Source organism: Drosophila tropicalis, unplaced genomic scaffold, assembly GCF_018151085.1.
Source record: "Drosophila tropicalis isolate 14030-0801.00 unplaced genomic scaffold, ASM1815108v1 contig_805, whole genome shotgun sequence".
In the NCBI taxonomy this organism is placed as follows: Eukaryota; Metazoa; Arthropoda; class Insecta; order Diptera; family Drosophilidae; genus Drosophila; species Drosophila tropicalis.
The window spans coordinates 2543740-2563438 of record NW_027173295.1 but is presented as its reverse complement, the minus strand read 5'-3'; the positions used below and the strand labels follow the sequence as shown (position 1 = coordinate 2563438).

At 34.5% G+C, this 19699-nt stretch overlaps 1 protein-coding gene across 6 annotated transcripts in view; it reads right to left on the bottom strand.

Moving 5' to 3' along the window:
- Positions 1-19699, bottom strand: part of bbg (big bang) — a 141210-nt gene that overhangs the window by 20372 nt on the left and 101139 nt on the right. The window contains exon 2 of one of the 6 annotated variants that reach the window (XM_068294054.1): positions 15604-15642. The exons of 4 other annotated variants lie outside the window; for them this stretch is intronic. In XM_068294054.1, coding sequence (XP_068150155.1) covers positions 15604-15631 — 28 coding nt within the window. In that variant the 5' untranslated portion in view covers positions 15632-15642. Of the gene's footprint in view, positions 1-2; positions 224-15603; positions 15643-19699 lie in introns of those variants that run through there. One more of the 6 variants, XM_068294056.1, reaches the window with a different exon arrangement.

Sequence of the window (19699 nt, the reverse complement as noted above, 5' to 3'; positions counted from 1 at the left end):
ACTTCACGGTCACAACGGAGCCAGCACCAACTTGGCTGGCTGAGTGAGTGTGGGAGAGACGGACGACAAGTGGTCGGCGGCGGCGGCGGGGTTAGTCGACTCAGTCAGAGGAATGAATGGGCCAACAGATCGAGATTCAAAGTCAAGTTTACAGTTTCTCAAGCCATTTGGCAGCGACGGCAACACGCGATTCTCTCTCTTCTGCTGGCGTTGTGAACGCGTCGAACCTCGAAAGTCAACTGAAACGTAAGCTCGAGACGTTTGCGCAGAGACCCACAAAGACTCCAAGCGACGCCGCAGTCGCAGTCGACGCGAACGTCAAACATTTTAACTTCATTACGATCATCGTTCGTTCGGTTCGTTTTTTACTGTGTGTGTTTTGGGGGTTGGTTCGATCGGTTTGGATTCGATCGAATCGAAACGTTCGTGGCCGGAACGCATTACAAGCTGATGACAAATTTTGTTTTTTTTTTTTTTTTTGCAACTGATACTCCCCCACTCCCTCATCACACACTATTTCCCTTTACTCTCTTTTCTTGATGTTTAAATGCCTTTTGTTAAATTGTAGAAGGAAAGATTGTTTTTCAATTAGAAAGATTTTGAAATTAATTTACGACTTTAAAATATATTAGGACCGACATTTACATACTCTACTTTATTTTTGGGTCTATGTGTTAGGCATTTCAATTTGATCCTCTCTATCTCTCTATCTCTCTGAAGTATAAAGTGAAAGTATGGAAATGATCTTAAAAGGGAATAAATATCAAGAACCCAATCCTGATTTGAATTTAAAAGGCATCTACAAACAAATCTAGTCTTAATAGTCACTAAACTAACAACTTTTCGTAATGGTAAGACCCGTTATGACAAAATATAATGAAAATGGAGAGGCCCATTAGGAATTGTTGATTTGAGATGAGTAAAACTTGAAAAATCCTTTCCAAGACTAGGATAAATCCTTCGATTGCACATACAATTCCGTTATACTTAATGTTTTCTGTCGTTTAAAGTAATTGGTTTATTGGTTTTCCATTTCATTACTTTCATTAATTTTGGAGAATACTAATACGAATTTTAAATAATACAAGACACTTGAAAAAGTTTTAACAACCAACTATCAAGTCTAAACAAACATTGTTCACTTTTATCTTAGAGCTATTAGTTATCTTTATGAAGATTTGTACTTTCTTAAACTCAAGACACTTTTAAATACTAATTTGAAATTAGTAAAAAATGGTTCTTTTGATATGGTTTATCAACGTTGAAGCCTTTAGCTCATCGACTATAATATTTTTGGGATCACATCTATATACATTTATGTAGAATGATCTAAATATATATAAACTATGTATGTATTAAGTTTTATAACTTTTTACCAACTACAAGATACCTTTATATGTAAGTACTATAAGTATGTAGTTGCATAGAATTTTCAGAAACCTCTTTTGAAGCAAATTTTTCCAGCAGGAACATGTAGAATTATCCAAACTATTTGCTAAATATTTAAATTTCAAACTAAATATTGAAGCTTCTATGTATAATACAAATGTGATAAGTTTTAAATTCAAAATAGCTCAAATTTCTTCAAATTTCTTCTTACTTTTTAACAGTAAATAATTTCGAAAATGCAGTCCTCGGTAGATGAGTTGGCTAAGTGGCCCAGTCATTTAGGCAACGGACCAATGAGGATCCAAATTCGAATCCCAATGTATGGATGTATTTTTCGTCTAAGGCGTTATCCTATACTTATAATAACAATAACAATAATAATTTCGAAAATGATTTAAGAAATAATCAGTATTAATGAATTTATTAAGTATCGATATGTTCCTTTAAGCACTTTTAGAGGGTTAAGTAAAGATTTTTTGGCAAATGAATCATTGAAGATTGAAAATTATGAAAATTAGGAAATCGATTTGGAATTTTGTAAAAAATGTTGTCTTATATAAACTCTTAATGTTTAAATTTGGAAAAGAAAATAATGCTGGTCTTTATCTAGTAGAAGCTACAAACATTTCAGAATAACTTGGATTGTAAATGTAAATATAATAATTTTTGCCCTTTGTTGTATTTAAATTATGTAAACTTTTGCAGTAATTGTTTTGTTGTGTAACAAACAAAAAAAAAAAAAAAACCACTCCAAATGTATATGGGGGAAAAGCCTTGATAAGAGAAAATCAAATATATGCATACATATGTATACATATATGTATACATAAGGTATGTAGGTAGGTAATACGAATTTCATAGGAAATATGATTTAACGCAAAAAAATAAAGTTAAAAAACAAAAACGCACAAATGAACAATTCTCGAATTTAACACGCCCCACCACAACAACCACAAACACATTCACAGTACTCAACTTGACCCACCCATTTAGTATATAACGAAACAAATTTTCCATGATTTTTTTTATTTTGTATCCCCCCCCCCTCTTTCTCACTCACTCCCTCCGAATTGTCTTAAGCAGCAAAAATAATAAAGAAGAAAACCAAATTTCATTAATAAGAGAATCGACTTCAAGTTACCCTCCAAGGAGAAGCAAAATCTTTTGATCAAGATCGTCTTAAGCAGATCTTCAAATATATATGTGAATCTTCCAATGAATTTAAGCTGATTTAAATTGGCAATTATATGCTCTTACCACTTCCCACACCCCTGCCCTGGGCCGTCATTATTGTAGGCCTCGTTATTCTTTACTGAGAATTGGTCTAGTATGTATGTATATATATTTCCTCATCTAACCCTGAAAGGAACAAGACACACAAACACAAAAGCAAACAAACAATTGCCAATTTTGCCAAAAGAAACTTGAAAACTAATCGAAATTCGTGTGGTTCTTACATATACATATATTGTTTTTTTTTTTTTTTTAAATTGGCCAAAAACGAAAACCAAACCGAGGCGTACTTTAAGTACCAAAATAAAAAGCCAAAGTGAAGTTGTTATTCCACCACAAGAAAACCCCCTACCCCATTCTCCCCTCTCTCTCTCTCACTCACTCTAAGAAAACACCGCGTCAATTGCCGCGTTGGATTTGGACACGCTCCACACCATATTACTGTTCGACGATCTCCTCTCCACCTCCAAGGCGATGGCGATGGCGATGGCTTTTGGGTTGTGGTAATTTTTTAATTTGATGATTAATCGATAAGCGTCGGCGACTTGCCGGCCATTGTACCACCAATTCCGAGCGATTTTGAACGATTCGATTGCATGTGATTAGAATTTTGAATAAGCCAAGTCAAGACAAACTCATCGTCGTCTTCGTCGCCGATCAGATCAAGACCGCGTCGAGTGTCTCTTCAGCGCCTACACGAAAAAATTCTCAGCAGGCCAATGAAGATAAAGATCACTTGCTTGATGATGATGATGATGATGATGATGATGCTAAGATGCGGCCACTCTCAGCTGGAATTTTTTTGAAAAAATGTTTTCGGGTTCACCCGCTACAAAAAAAAAAAAAAAAATTGAAAGTCTATTAAGAGATGAGTACCTAAACCCTCCACCCCTCTCTCTCTCTCTCTCTCTCTAATATATCTAATATACAAGGCAAACTTTCACTTTGAGTGGCTTAGAATGTAACTATAGAAAATATTTTTGTATATTATATAATCGCAAATGAAGAAAACTTTCCATTTTCTCACAACTTTCTCATAGAATTCAAGAAGTTTCTTCTATTGTCCATTCATTTATCATTTCGATGAGTTATGCACTCGCAAGTTGAGAGTTTTTTCCATTTGATGGATACCACAAGAAAACGAAAAAAAACAACAACAAAATGTGTTTTTAGTTTTCGAAACATACATATGTGTGAAGATTATATCAGATGCAAAACAGCTGCTCATTACAATACAAAAAAAAAAAAAGATTACAAAAAATTGGTTAAAACTTAGACCTTGGTCTCAATTTAACTATGCACACACACACACACACTCTCTCAATCCTGTAAGGCATTCAATCAAAAATCTGGCGCCATGTGCGTCACTTGTGCAAAACAAATCAATCAAATTGGCAGTCGGCAGATGGGGGAAATATTAAGAAAAATTGCATATAAAAAGCAAAAAAACTGCATATACAAATGTATGTATGTATGTGTGTATGTTCACGCCGCAGACTCCCCCATCTCATCATTCCCCATCCCATCCATCCCTCCTCTACCCCTTGTCCCAATTGCGACAGAGAAGCTGTGAAACAGAAAATGCAAATTGCGTCAAAAAGTTTGTTTGGCGGCAAAACTTTAAAGGCAAAAAAAATTCATTTGACATGTGACATTATTCGAGTTTGCTTCAGTCATAGATCATAGACCATGTATTTGGTTATATTTTTTTGGCGTTGCATATCGATTATCTATAGAAATATTGAATACGAAATTTCCCAAAATTTTGAATAAATAGCTTGAAATTGCCAATGTTCAAAAACGCATGACTCTAAGACTTTGATTTAATAGATTTTTCCATTTTAGGGGTTTATTTTCGTATTAAGATTCTGAATTAAATAATAAATTGGAAACAAATCCCATTCAATTAATTTATAAGTAGTATAATCGTAATTTATATGTATTTCAAGTCCATTTATATGAAACTTTTATTGAGATTTAAAAATTTCATCTTTCTGATCTAATCGTACTTAAAAACTAATAGCTTAAATTTTTATACAATCGAAATACTTAAATTTAACTCATTAAAAACTAAAGTAATTTAAATAAATAGAAAGCTCTAAATCTAAACTAAACAACTCCATTAATAATTAAACTATCTGTTTTTTTTTTTGTGGCTAGTTGTGTTTAAGACTTTTTTAAAATTATAGCAGCTAATTTTGGAATTTTGTTATTAGAATCAAAGAAATTGTTTATAATTTTGAAATTGAAGAAAAGGGTATTTCTCCTTTTATAGATCTATCTTTTTTTTTTATAAGTCTTGCAAATTGTCGGCAAGTTATCAAACGTTCAGTAAAATTGATAAGACACACACACACACACAAAAGAATTTATATATGCACATATACACACACACAAAAAGTATTAAAGATTTCTCTGGCCTGGCAAATAAAGTGGGTAACAAAGCCAAAAAAGGCCTCACAATGCCAAAATTAACCCCACAATTGGCCCTCTCCCCTCAGTTTATGGCCACACTTATGGCAGTGTGTGTGTGTGTGTGTGTATTGCATTTATTTCAGCCAGAGTGAATTTATTGATTTGATATTTAAATAAAATAGACTAAAAAAGGAATTACCAGACACCAAAGCCACCAAATCACTTGACCAAATGTCGATGCTCATTAAAAAGGAAGTATCTTTGCCTTAAGTTATGATCAGAGAGTGTTTTAAATAGGTTTTAAGGGGGGTCAATTCTTGGCTTGTTAGTGTGAATAAATGGCCAAATTATCCGATTTGGGACACACAATACTACAACGCTTTTAATAGATATATGTATATTGAGAAGCTATTTTTTTTTTTTTTAAGGTTTTGTGTAAAATATTTCGCAATAAAATCAAGACATTATGGCCTCCAACTCAGTCCTTCTAGTCCGTCTCCTCCTCCTCGAATCTCTCCTTGCGATTATTTGCACAATGAACATAAAAAAATTGAGAACCAAGTATCAATTGCAATTGCATTTAAATTAATTTCATAAATTATGCGACTTAATGGCCAATCAACGGAGAGGAAAAAAAATGACATAAAGAAACAAACAAAAACAAGATATAAAATAAATAGACGACGCACAAAAATTATTAATAAAAAAACAAAGCAAACATAAATTTCAATCAAATGTTGTTGCTGGGCTCAACTAAAAAGCCATTAAAACTGACAACAACAATAAATGCATATAACAAAATGCAATTCGTAGCCCAAAGAAATAATAAACCATAAACATAAATTAGCAATGCAATTTTTTTTTTAACTTTTTTTTTGTTTTAGCTTATTGTTGTTGTTGTGAATTAAATTGAGCTGGTTTTTATTTCAAGTAGGAAGAGAGAGAGAGAGAGAGAGAGGAATAAGAGAGGTATGTAGGTGGTAGGTGCTTTAGTTCAAATTCGGAGGAGCAGTTAGTTAGTTGTGAGTTCTTATTTAGAGTTGACCTTTTAAAGGAATCGGAATGGTGTGTGTGTGTGTGTGTGTGTGGAGGGGGGCGTGGGGGGATTGGGCTATGGGAATGGGCATCGGCAGCGATTCGTTTGACAATCGCCGACAATTTGTGCCAACCAAACCAAGTTCAATTCAAAAGCAACTGCCACAGATCATGTATTAGAAAGTAAATTGAATGCTTGCAAGTATCAAATACTACTACTACTTTATATATACATACATATATATATATCAAGGCACACCCAGAAATCAAAATCAAAGACTTATAATGAGATCCCTAGACTAGACAATGTTGTTGGGCTTATACCCTCTTTTGTAGGACCATATTCATTGGGCTTCAAAGTTTGTAATTCTAAATAGAGTTGAACCTTTCCATTTACTATATGAAAAGTTAGGAAAAGAATTCGAGTATCCTTTTGAAATTTAGTAATCAGACAGATCTTAATGTAAAACAACAAATTGTCGAATTTCAATAGGATCGGATAAATAGAACTCAAGTTATAGACATTACAAATCGATGCCGATGCCGACGACCGCGAAAGGGTATACGGCGGACTTTAAAAATTTTCAATTTGGCCCCGTTCCTTTCTGGTCTTTATTTTTGGGGCTGGGTCAGAAACAAGTGCCATTTGTTGTTATTGTTGTTGGGTTTACTTATTTTTGTCGTTTTTGTCTTCTTTTTAATTAGTTTGACGTGTTTCTTTTAATTAGTTTTTAAGTTTTGTTGCCAATTTTTATTTTTTGTATGGTGTTTTTTTTTTTTTTGTTTTCCAAATGCATTTGACATTTAAGTAGTTAATTTATTTTTGATTTCTGTATTGACGTGCAGCAGCAGCAGCAACAAAATAAATTGTTTTAATCATTTCTAAACTTATTGACAACTGATAAACGATCAATGAAAACTTATTATTAGCCCTCCCCCTCCTCGCTCTTCTGTCTCCATTAACTAGATTTATTGCAAGTAATTGGCAACCAATTTTGTCGTCAAAAATGTCGATTAACCAATCGAATATTTGAATGAATTTAAAGTTGAAGAAACAAATTTTCATTGCACATTGCCTTTTTGCTTTTCCAAGGCCGTAATGACGGCATATTTATTTATATCAAATATTTATCACTCGAAAATTATAACAAAAGCTTTATTGTGCTTATTAAATTAATAATAAAGGAGAAAAAAAAAAAAAAACAGAAAAGGAAAAATAAAGTGCAACAAAACCTAGCGCAATTATCACCGCAAAAATTACATCTGCAAATGATTCATTAAATTATTAAAATTATTTACAATATGAAAATGACAAATATTTTTGCCACACATGGGCGTTGTGGGTGGTATATTGTGGTGGGTGTGGTTGTCTATCAATATTTAACATCATGTGTAATGAATGCGAAATTTAACAACAACTGTTCAAACAATAATATATAAATATATTTATATATCCAAAATTGTTTTCATACCAAGTCCACCGTAGAGTGAAAAGTTATATTAAAATTGCAAAATCCGACCCCAAAAATGATATCCATATACTCTGGATCACTTTTCAATATGTGAACTAGTTCATTTACTCACTTAGCTGTTCCCTCACTGTTCACTTCTTAAGGATTGATTAAGGATAGTCGAAATTTTGCAACGTATAAGCAATTCAAACTTTACTATTAATAGAATTTAGCCCGAGTCTGTTCATTCATCCGTATTGCAATGTACGAAAAACTAAACAAGTGTGCTTGTAATCTAATTATTTAGTGAATAAGTGAGTCAGCGAGAAGTAAGTTAGAGAACAAGTGAGTGAGTAAAAATGGAAGGGGAGTTATTTCACTCACTTACAAGCGACTCAACACAATCTTGATCTTCTTGATCTTGGATAACATAAAAGTTAAATTTCTCAAGAATCTAAGTCGCTTTTTGACCACTAACCTTTTGACCTTTTTGGCAACATATGTACGATGCATTGTATTCAAACTTGGTACATGAATGTTCGCTATAAATATCTAACAGGTTGCCAAATTTCATGAAAATCAGTTGACTAATCGCCGAGTTACGGGTACAAACGTGGGAGTATTATAGTTGCTCGTTGGCGGCGCTAAAGTGCTCATGTGATTAAGTTACCAAGAAGATGGCATGTGAAACGCAGTCAATATTACAATTTGAAATCATTATTATGTTTGTAATCATAATGCTATATGTTTCCCGTAAAAGCATGGTATACTAAAGTCGGTGCTACGATGTACATCATTTCATTGCTTTATGTCTGTTTTTTTCATTCTCATCATTTACTACTAAACATTTGTCAATTATCTAAATTAAAAAATTCCTCGGGCATGTTCTATGGGCTTTTTTGCTAATTTACCCAGTTCTTGTCTCTTTGTTTACCCAGCAAGGTCGTGTAGATAGGTTATAGAGATATAGATATAATATTCAATTCTCCGTTTCGCTCTTACTCCTCATAGTTGACAAATTAACTTGTTCTGTTCAAGTTGTCAGCATGTTTTTTTTTCGCAGAAGTGTCTTGCAGATAAGTTTGGCATTTAATCAATCAGTTATCAATGGAAAGGAAGAGATAGAGAGAGGTAGAAACACCGAGTTGCACAATAGGATTTTTTTTTCCCCCAGTCATAGTTTAAGGTTAAGGCCAATAAAAAGTAATAGACAAAGAAATTCTAAAGCCTTAATGAGAAATCATAGATAATGGCTTACCTGAAACTCGTGTGTTTGGGATTAATTGAGTTGAAACTATATTTATGCCCTCAACTGTTTGTTGCTGCATTTCGCTAATTGTAAGATATTAAGCTACCGGATTTTATTATTGAAATGAACTGTTGAGTTTGTGTGACGACTTAATTGTTTACATAACTGCATTTCGATACGTTTTAATTTTTTAATTATACGCTTAGCAATTGAATAATCGATATGAAACTGTTAAGTGGTATTTATTTTGTTATCAATCGATTGCGATTTTTTTTTATTACATACAAATAGCAATTTGATTTGGCAATTTCGGTTGGTTTTTCTTTCATTTAAATCATTTTGTCATCGACAGAGACAACAACAACAAGATGAGATCGTGATGTAAAGGTGTGAAAATTTGGCATTTCCTTTCAGAGTTGATTTGCATTTAAATCAAAAAGCCACACACAGCGTTTATTACACGTCACTATATATAAAACTATGTGCAGATATTTTCTTCTCTCCCCCTCTCACCATCTCTCTCTCTCTCTCTATCTCTTAACCTTTTTGCACTCATAAATTATAATATTTTTGCCTAATTTCCTAAGCGCCAAGAGCTCGATGGCTGGATGGCTGGCTAGCTGGCCAGATGACAGAATGGCTGGATGGCTGGATAGCTGCCCTTGCCCGAAAAATGTAGCCTGTAATACACACTCACCATAAATCATCTCGAGAAACCGAAAACTCAAACCACACCAACCAAATGGGCCGGGAGAGGAAAGGGAAAAAAGGCAAAAATGTTGGCGGCAAAAGTTAACATAAAAACTACATAATTCACTTAAATGTCAAGTTTGTTGAGGTAGTAGTAACGGGTAAGTAGCTTCGTTTTTACGCCAACTGTTCACGTCACTCAAAACATAAGCGCTGTATGGAAAAAAAAAAAAACACAAATTTCACTGAAGCCTCCTAGTTGTAGTCGTAGGTCACGATTTATCATCATTTGACAAAAAAAAAAAAGAAGAGAAGAAAGAAAGAGAGATGAGTTCGAAAGGGAAAGATGCAAACTGGGCAGTCTGCCATGGGCTGAGTGGTCTCGGGGGTGGTGTAGCAGCCACTTTTCTTTTGGCCCCTCACTCTATGTCTGTGTGTGTGTGTATGAGGACTCTCTTGTACATGTACCCACTGACACTTAACGTGTCATTTGAACATTTTATTAGACTTGACAATGAACTTTTTGAACTGAAAGTGATAAAGAAAACTAAAACAAAAGCAAAACCCAATCGGTAGGGAGACAAAGTAAAATTTTAACTTTCACATTGTGTTAAGAAGTAAATTGATTATTGAATTGAATGCAAAACTTTTTGACTGTTTTAACTCAACTTAACTTGTCACATGGTTCGAAACTTGACAAAACAATAAAAAGAAAAACCAAATGTTTGGCCAAACGATGCTGTTCAGAAAAATACTTTATGGTGTCGAAAAAGCTTCTCTCTGGCGACTGTGGCACGGTATGTGGTAAAATATAAGACAAGTTCATCATTACCAGACTTTGCTTCAAATTTTCAATATGCAATGACACTCAATCAATACTAAAACTAGTTGTGAATCACAACAAAGTGAAGCTAAAATGACACCCAGCTTTGCTACTGTGCATATAATAAACGTATCTATGTGTATGTATACATATATGAAATAACCCTAATGTATGTAGAGATCCCATTTATACGATAGCAATCAAGTTGTATCGATTTGGCATAATGATATCGATGAAAAATCTGGCTGTTGTTCACTTTCTTTTTGTTTAATGTCACGGTGTCGGGCATGTCTTGAAAATAACTTACTTTGACTATTGCACTACTAGTAATTACTCCAAATCCTCCTCAAATTAATAATAATAAAAATACTTAAAAGATCGAGAAAACGATTGCGATAAGAAGTTTTCTCAGCTTGGACCAAATAACCCGTTATAACCCGTTTAAAAGCGGGGACTATTAAAAAGAATTAGTATTAATAAGATGGAGCAATGCTTTATTAAGCAATAAGATGAATCAAAATTTCATTAGCCTTAGTTCTTGTTTGTAATGGCATTTTGGAAAAGTATTTGAAAGATAATGTTCCTGAAGAATGTAAATGAACTTGGATACAAAAGTAATGAAGAGTCTAGTGGGTCTTCAAAGTGGCGACCACTTCCAATCCTTACCAATCCCGATAAATCCAAGTGTCATTAAATGTAATTTTGCAAAACATTCAAAGATCTTTCTATTGCCATTCATTAAAGCACACCATAAAATGTGTCAACTACTAAAGTGTGTCAAATAATTTGACCAAAGTAACTCATTGGTTTTTTTTTTTTTTTTTTTTTTTGTTTATTGTTTTCATTTCAGTAAGCAGAGATTTAGGGGAAGGAGAGGGAGGTTGGAATTATGCTTAAGGGCATAAGAGAGATGAAATTTGATCGATCAGTTATATTGTTACGCGACGACGCGGCTGCCAACGACATTGATGGAATAAGCGTTAAAAATATTTCCATCCGTCTGACTGTCTATAAGTTGTTTTTTTTTTCTTTTTTTTCATTTTTGTATTTTTGCCAGCCTCGGGGGTTAAAACTTTTTCTCTTTCTTTTCTCTTTGTTGGAGTTGATAGAGGAATAGTTTTGGTATGTGGACCAATGTAATTGGAGATGAGTTGTCCCACAATTACAATCCCTTTCAATATAAAAATGCTTTATATACACACACACACACAAAACTTACTTATTTTCATAATAAAAGAAACGTGCATCGGAAAAACAGATATTATATGGTTTATAGTTGGGACAAACTTCACAGATTTCTTCCTGAATTGTGGAGAGAAAATTGTCTTTTGTCAGTTTAACAATATCAAATTCGTGGCCAGTAAAATTAAACTTTTCCAGACGAAAACAAATTAAATGAAACAATTTAATTTGCCCACAATTTTACACGAGAGAGCAAAGCAAAATTGTTGAAATGGCTTAATTAATTTGCCCAATTCTCTTGCTGCTTTTTGCCACACATTTAACTTGGTCAAGTCGAATTGCCCAAATCAAAACCGAATAAAAAAAAAAAAAAAACTCGACAAGCCCTAAACAACAGCAACAACAACATGAAAAATAATCGCCCACTCTTCCACCTAACCCCACCTTCCCCCACCCAACAACACTCCCTCTCCCTCTCTTTCTCTCTCGTCTCTCACCACTTGTAAGTTACAAACTAAACTCACGCCTACGATTTGAGAGTTTGTCGAGTTTGTTGTCTTGTCTCGACTTAATTTGATAAGATTTATTTCCACAACACATAAAACTTTAGGGAAAAGGCCAAGTCAATACACACGCCAAGCCAGGCCAAGCCAAGGCAAGCCAAGCCGAGTCAAGTCAAGCCAGACCCAGGCCCAAGTCTCGAACATTGAGAAATGTTTTGGCCCCAATAAATTGTGAGGAGAGGAGAATTCAAAAACGGCACCAAAAACAAAACACAAAAAATACCCAAGCATTTAGGGGAAACAGTTAAAATCGAAATGTAAACTGCAGCAGATTGATAAATGGGAATTCTAAAAATGACAAAACATGAGGGAGAGTTGGAAAGGCGTAGAGAGAAAACTAGTTAAATAAAGTGTGGGTGATAGAATTATGGCCACAAGTGGCTGCCACTGATTGGGCTACTGCCAGCTAACCAAACCACACACACACACACACACACACACACGACTAACAAACATTATCACCATGTCAAAAATTGACTTATTATTACTGGAAATATAAACACTGTAATTAAGATAACTGATACAGGATTTCAATAAGAGACATTGACTTTGACCTTTAAGTAAACTAAACTCCAAGGCCTTCCACTAGCCTTTTAAGTCCAGCCTATAGACAATTCCATTCCAATGACATTCCTTTAGAAAGTGAATTAGTAAGAGGTCATCTAGCTAATCTGCTTAGCTAGTTCTCAGTACTCAGTAGCCATGCCAACAATAACAACTAGCTAACAATAATTGTAAACGAAATCGATAAATGAAATTGAAAATATAGTTCTCACATACATAAACAGCTAGTCAAATAGAAATGAAATGATGTCAAAAATAATGTTATTTTTTTTTGTTTTGTTTTCTTTTGTTTTGTTTTCTTTTGTTTTGTTTTTCCAGCCATCCGATAACTTTCCCAAACAATTGTAGCCAATTAATTTGTCATAAGTAAAAACGAAACGAAAACAAAAAACCAAAAATAATATCTTTTTACAATTAAGTTGTTAAGAGTCCATGGGGTTCGATATGCAAAGATCAAAATAATACACTCCCACTCCTTCAAAACAAAACCGAAATCCAAATCCAAATCCAAATTAAAACCGAAACTCCCAAAACGTAAGTTGTGTCCAACAATTATAAATAACAACAGAGAGCCATCACAGTCAAACGGGAGAAAAGAAATGCAACAATTGCAGTGGAAACAACGACCAACTCCTCTACCACATCGACTCTGTCGAGCAAATTGCATAATTATGGCTACAAATGAAGTTTTTTTTTGGAAGAAAGTGGTACCGTTTGAATCGTGATAAAGCGATAATTTTTAACCCTCCTCCACCCCACCTCTGGGACAGCACTGCAAAACCACCTCACAGCTTCTCTCACTACCTGGCAGCACCACCTCACCATTCTCCCTCTTTTACCCCTGCTGTAGTTTAGAGTGAATGCATTTTACTTTCCGTTTCTTGTGTTTTCTTTGTAAAAACCACAAAACAAACGAAAATCTTTTGCCATTGCTTTGGTCTATTTCTCTCTCTCTCTCTCTCTCTCCCTCTCTGTGTCTCTTTCTTTTCATCTATCTATCTTTTGGCAGTGTATTATTATGAAATCGGTCTACACAACAACAAGAGTCCGAAAAGTCACCCACGCGCATTACCACCAGGCAGCAGCTAGCCATCAAGTCATCCTCATATAAAAATTGGAAATTTTCCTTATAGTTTTTCCTCTCTACCCCCCTTTATTACTTTTCCTTTTCCGACAGTTAGTTTACAAATAAGCCACATCATTGTGACGGAAGCTTATTGGGCCCCAAGATACTACTGACATGTATTCGGGCTCTGTTTCTTTCTCTCTCCTTCTCTCTCTCTGAAGATATAGTTTCAGCTGCGATTTATAAGCAAAATATAAAATATTATTTCAAAATATTTCATACCTCCTTTAATTAAGGGTTAATCTACAACATATCTGAATTTCATGAAAATTTCTAACTCGCATACCTGAAGTTCCCCTTTTAAGTCAGGGCTAAGAATAAGTTTCATTACTTACAATGATGAAATACTCGGAGAAGGATTATCGAATAACTTTTATGCAATTTTCTTACTAAAATTTTACAACTTGAATAGTTTCCGATTCGCCACCATTGCATTAATGCACTTTTACATTTAGCACTTGCTGAAACGTTTAAATTTAATAATCGAACTATAAAAATAAGTTTAATTCGTTGTGTCCGCTGTGGCCCTTAAAGTGCTGCAACAAATGCTTTTTGTGGCTGTTTTTAAAACCCAATTTCGAGAGCGAAAGGTAATAACAATAACAACATTCTTATACTCTTGGGATTTATGAGGGCATATCAACTACTGTTAAGGCTTTGGTATATATAGCTAAAGAAATTTGTAGTATAGAAATATTTCTGGGCCAACAATGAGGAAATCTAAATTGTATTCGCCATCTCGCTCGCTCTAATCAACTTTAGCTTAACTCAAATGCTTTTTAACTGCATGTTTTAGACATCATTTTACCCTATGGATGAAGGGTATTATAATTTAGCATGTCGAAAATGTTTCTTTTTCGGATATTTTTTTAAAATGTATTTTTCCTTTTCTTTATCTGTGTTTGTTATTGTTTCTGTTTCGTATTTTTGAGGCTACTGTTTAAGGCCTGGGGGAAGATTCCAGATGTAAAAGTCACTGGCATGGAGCAGCTGGCCAGCTGGCAGAAGGCAGCAATCAGCAGTCAGCATAAACCGTGTTAAGCCCGCCCAACGGCTATTGAGGTAACCCACTCCCACACATTTTTTTCTTCTCCATTTTTTTTTTTTTTTTTTTTTGTAACGCGGATTAAGTTTAATTATTTTCAGCTTAATTATTTTACAAGCAAAAACATAAAACAAAAAGAAAGAAACAGAAGAAAAAAAAAAGTGAAAAAGTTTTGCCTCTTTTTCGCTGCGTGTTGACAGGGCGAAAAGTAATAGATATATATATTTTTTTCTGCCATTTTAGGAATTTATTTATTATTATTTTTTTTTTTTTGTTTTAGATGAGGGTACAACACTTCGACGGACGCCCGACTCTAGATCGGCCGAGTTGGATCTATAAATAGAGAGTTAGCGAGAGAAAGAGAGAGAGAGAGAGAGAGACAGAGAGGTGGGTAGGTATGCAGGTTCTTTGGAAAAATGCAAAAGGAACCTAGGCCAAGTTACCCAAAAGGGCTTGCTGCGTGTGGGAGGACTAAGAGAGGAACGAAAGGAAGCAGATGATGACGATGATGATGATGATGATGGCTGGGGGATTGGGGGGGGGCCAAAGAATTGCAGTTGGAAGAGCACTGAGCCCATGCATCATAGACAGATGCTGTTAAATTGATAGCCAGGCCACAATGTTGTTGCCATTTTCTGTTTGCGTGTCTTGACGCATTTTTTGCTGTTGTTGTTTTGTTTTCTCTTTCCTTCCTCCATTTTGGGCTTTGCGTTTAAAGTGTTTTGGTTAATGTGGTTTAAAATGAATGTTTTCAAGGTGTGGCCGAACTTTTCTTATGCATTTTGTCTACTAAAACTAATTTTCCAAAAAGGATTCAAAATTTGTTTTTGGTTCTTACCCCTGTTATATCGATAGATTCTATGCATTTTGTAATTACCTGCAAAGAAAGAGAATGAATAAAGTTAATTAATAAACATTATTATCGACAGATAATACTAAGCCTTAAGAATTAAATAGAATAGAATAGAAGAATTGGTTACTTGGCCCCAGTTTCAATACAGATTTCGATTGTATAGTGTTTTGGAATATATGTTTAAGTGTTTACGTGTTGAAGGAATAATCTATGGCGAATGTCAATTCCGTTGCTTGGTCAATTGATAAGGTCTAGGTCGCCCACTTTACGGTGGAAGGACAAAACCCAAAAGCCAGTTTCGAGTCATGAGAAGAATGAAGCAGAAAACTATAATCATTAATGATCACTCGACAGAATTGTTGTTGTGATTCTTATTTCTCAGTTCTTTGGTTTTGGAGGTGGGGAATTGGACTCGTCAGTTCGCCCATCGATAAGAAAATGCCTTTTATTGGTTTACTTGCCTTTCTTTTATTTGGTTTGCTTGTTGTTCGTCTTCTCATTTTTTTTTTCTTTGCATTTGCTGATTACCCAGGAGATTATTATTGAAAAGGCCAGGCTAAAACTGGGTGTGGCTGACGATCAGGCGAATTATTTATTTTTAGCCAAGCTATCGAACTATGTATGTACATACATACATATGTTGTGCATGTATTAGTTATATATATATAATTCAAATTAAAATTACATCACAGCAGAAGCAGCAGCAGCAACAACAACAACAACGAACCGAAAAAAAAGAAATCCAAATCAATCAAAAATTAAATTTTTTTTTTTTTTTATTTTTATTTATTATTTTTATTGTTGTTGCCATTTTCTCTCCATCTTCATCTGTTTCCCCCCCCTCTTTTTACTTTAGCCATTTCTCCTTCTGTCTATGGCCCTCGCTCTTAAGTCGCATCTTCTTTAATTATTGACAATTTATCAATAAACAAAATATAACGGCAAATGTTATACAATTGAAAACCCTTCAATCACTTTCTTTTTGCAAAAGTTGTTTAGTGTGATTTTTCTTTATATCTCAAATAAATAAAAACAAAAGTCGACAAAACACACACACACACATACGAATTTCTTTTAAATTTCATTTGTTGTTGCTATATACTTTTGCTCATCTGTTGTTTGTTGTTGTTGTTTTTTCTTTTCGAAAACTCTGTAATTAATTACTAAACATTAGCAACGACGCTGCCTTAAATTGGTCGCAATTTTTTAAACAAAATGTGAAGCATTTTTTCATATTAGCTTTATTTCTCTCTCTCTCTGTCTCTCTTTCTTTGGATATTTTTGTATATTTTTATCTTGTATTGAATGTTGTAGAAATCCATTGATGTTCATTAAGAAGATAATGCCAAATCTAGAGATTCAGAGGAGTTCTATAATATCAAAACAATTTAGACTTTCTTAGCTTAGAAAATGTTTGGGATTCAAAAATTTGCCAAACGCTTTAAAAATTCATAAGTTTTCCCTAAAGATAATCAGAAAATATCAATTTATTCCACCCCCTCTACCAATCGAACCTTCTGTCGATATGTATAAGCGGAAATCGGCATAATCGACAAATTTCTTAAGATATTCAAACAATTGAGGCATTATTTTAATATGTCTATTAAAGTTCCTCCCCAATTGACATCAATTGCCTTACCGTGACAAAATCCATAAATTATCTAAAAAGATTTGGCATTTCATATTCGATTCGATTCACTTTTTTAAAGATTGTTCTTTGAATGAAACTCTGAAACTAGATCATTCCCTAAGTAAAAACTTATGAATTTTAGGAAGAAACGAGTGGAAATACATATGTATATGCTATAATTTTATTCTTGGACCGATGTCTATGTTATTTTTACTATTGAGTAACTCGGGAGATAATGTTTAAGGACATACTGAGTCAGAGTGAATGACAATGGCATTTTTTCTATACAGTGAGTAAGTCACCCCAAACAGACATTCAATTAAACTTTTAGGTGCAGTTTCTGTTATGTTGCTTGCTTCTTCATGGTTTCATTATTGATTGCTTTTGCTTATCTTTTTCTATCCGCTTACAAATTTCAACTACATCTAGATAGATAAATATCGAAAAAGCTTATACCTAATAATATTATCCTCGTCTCCTCGTACCCCGACTCTGTGGATTCACATCACTTATTGCATATGAAGATCAAGATCTAAGGCCGCTCCACAATATTTTGTATCATAATATTTTATGATATTAAAAGCCTCATGCCGCGTTTTCTCTGCCTCTGCTCTTTACCCCAGACACATCTAGTTTCTTGGCTCTTTGAATGTGAAAATTATATGCATTATTAGATATTATTTCAGGCGATCGATCGACGGCGACCAAAGCGATCTAGCAACCAACCAAGCAACCGACTAACTGACTGACTGACTGACTAACTGACAGACAGACGAAAAACAAGATTTTCTTTGGTCTCTCTGCTTTTGCCAATACTGAAAAGTTTTTGGCTTCTGCTGATGGTGCTGCTTGTTGGCTTGTTGCATATATCGGCAAGCTAACGGTATGTTTGTTGCAAACACAAAAGGCTGAAGATGATGATGAAGAAGAAAAACGAAGACAAAACAAACATGTGTAAGCCGCTGCTAAGCAGGCTGACGATCTGACTTGACTTCCCCATTTCTCCTCTAGTGCTAACCACCAAACCACCAAAAACCACCGCAACGCAATGCACAGCATCACAATTCCCCACAATGGCCCACCTTCTCCTTCCTCCATACATCTCCCCCTCTTACCACAAAGTGGTTTAGCAACATTTTCAACCTGTTGTCATGACTTTGCCAAAGTCAAGTTAGAAGATGCAACAACAACAACAACAGCAACAACACGTGATTTAGTTCCTGTCGCTGCATTCGGGAAACTTGTTGTCCCCACACAACACCCTCGATCAGTTAGCCAACCCCACACCCCCATGGCCCACAACCGTTGCCATCACCACCCTTGTCCCCTGTCTCCCTCTCACTCTCTCTCGCGCTCTGTGAATGTGTGTTTTCTGCATAATTTTTTGTGTGGCCATTTAAAGAAGTTAAAAACACTGAGAGAAATTCTAGTAAATATTAATTTCAAAATTGGTTAAATAAACATCACAGAACGATTTGGTAGTAAGTTTCAAACAATCCTTTAAGGGTTAAATGATCTGATCAATCAATTCCATTGAAACTATTTAGTATCTTAAGATCCTTATCCACATTTGTGCAGTGTATCTGTGGAGGATTGTTGGCTGGCTGACTCCTTTTCGGGCTTTGAACTTGGCGTGTTTATCTTTGGCTTAAATAAATTTAACACTCGTGTATTTCTTTTCAACGCCAGCAACGAGTGGATGCTGCTGCTGCTTCTAGCCCAATCCCAAGCCCGCCGACTCCTTCACCTTAATGTCACTGAAACTAGACGACACACTGCCCAACCAAAGTGTCCTCACATGAGCTCTTTGATTCCTTACTGCACCACCCTCCTCCCTCGCCCCTCCCCTAACAACTTGGTTCTGGTTTTCTGGCACATCTTGTTTCGGTTTAGATTTTCGTTTGGCTTTTTTCTTTTGTTTTTGTTATTGAATTTATGGCCACATTAATAAAATTTACAGCTAATAAAATATACATCAATTTGCTTCTCTTATAGATTTTTGGTTTTAGATTTTTTTTGTTAAACACAATTTGTGTGTTTTTTTTTTTTAAATTTTTTCCTCTTTTCTTTTCATTATTATACATTTATTTGTATATTTCTAATACGCTCAATATTATTTACTGAATAAAGTATTTGACTTTGGCACTTCAGTTTGATGGTTTTGAATAATATGCAAAGCAGTCTGCCAATTGACAATTGAAGTGGAGAGAAATTGATTCGAATAAAGGCAAAAATCAACAATAGAAAACAAACAATCCATTATAAACCATAAAACGGAACTAAAACAGTGAGACAGAGAGAGAGAGAGAGAGAGAAGCAACAATCAATGAGATTTCCAATATGATTAGGATGTTTAAATAAATACGATTGCCTAATACTCTATCTAATCTTATTAATTGCGAATTTATTGGTGTGTTTTTGTGGACTAGGATCCACTTCTGGCCTTATTAG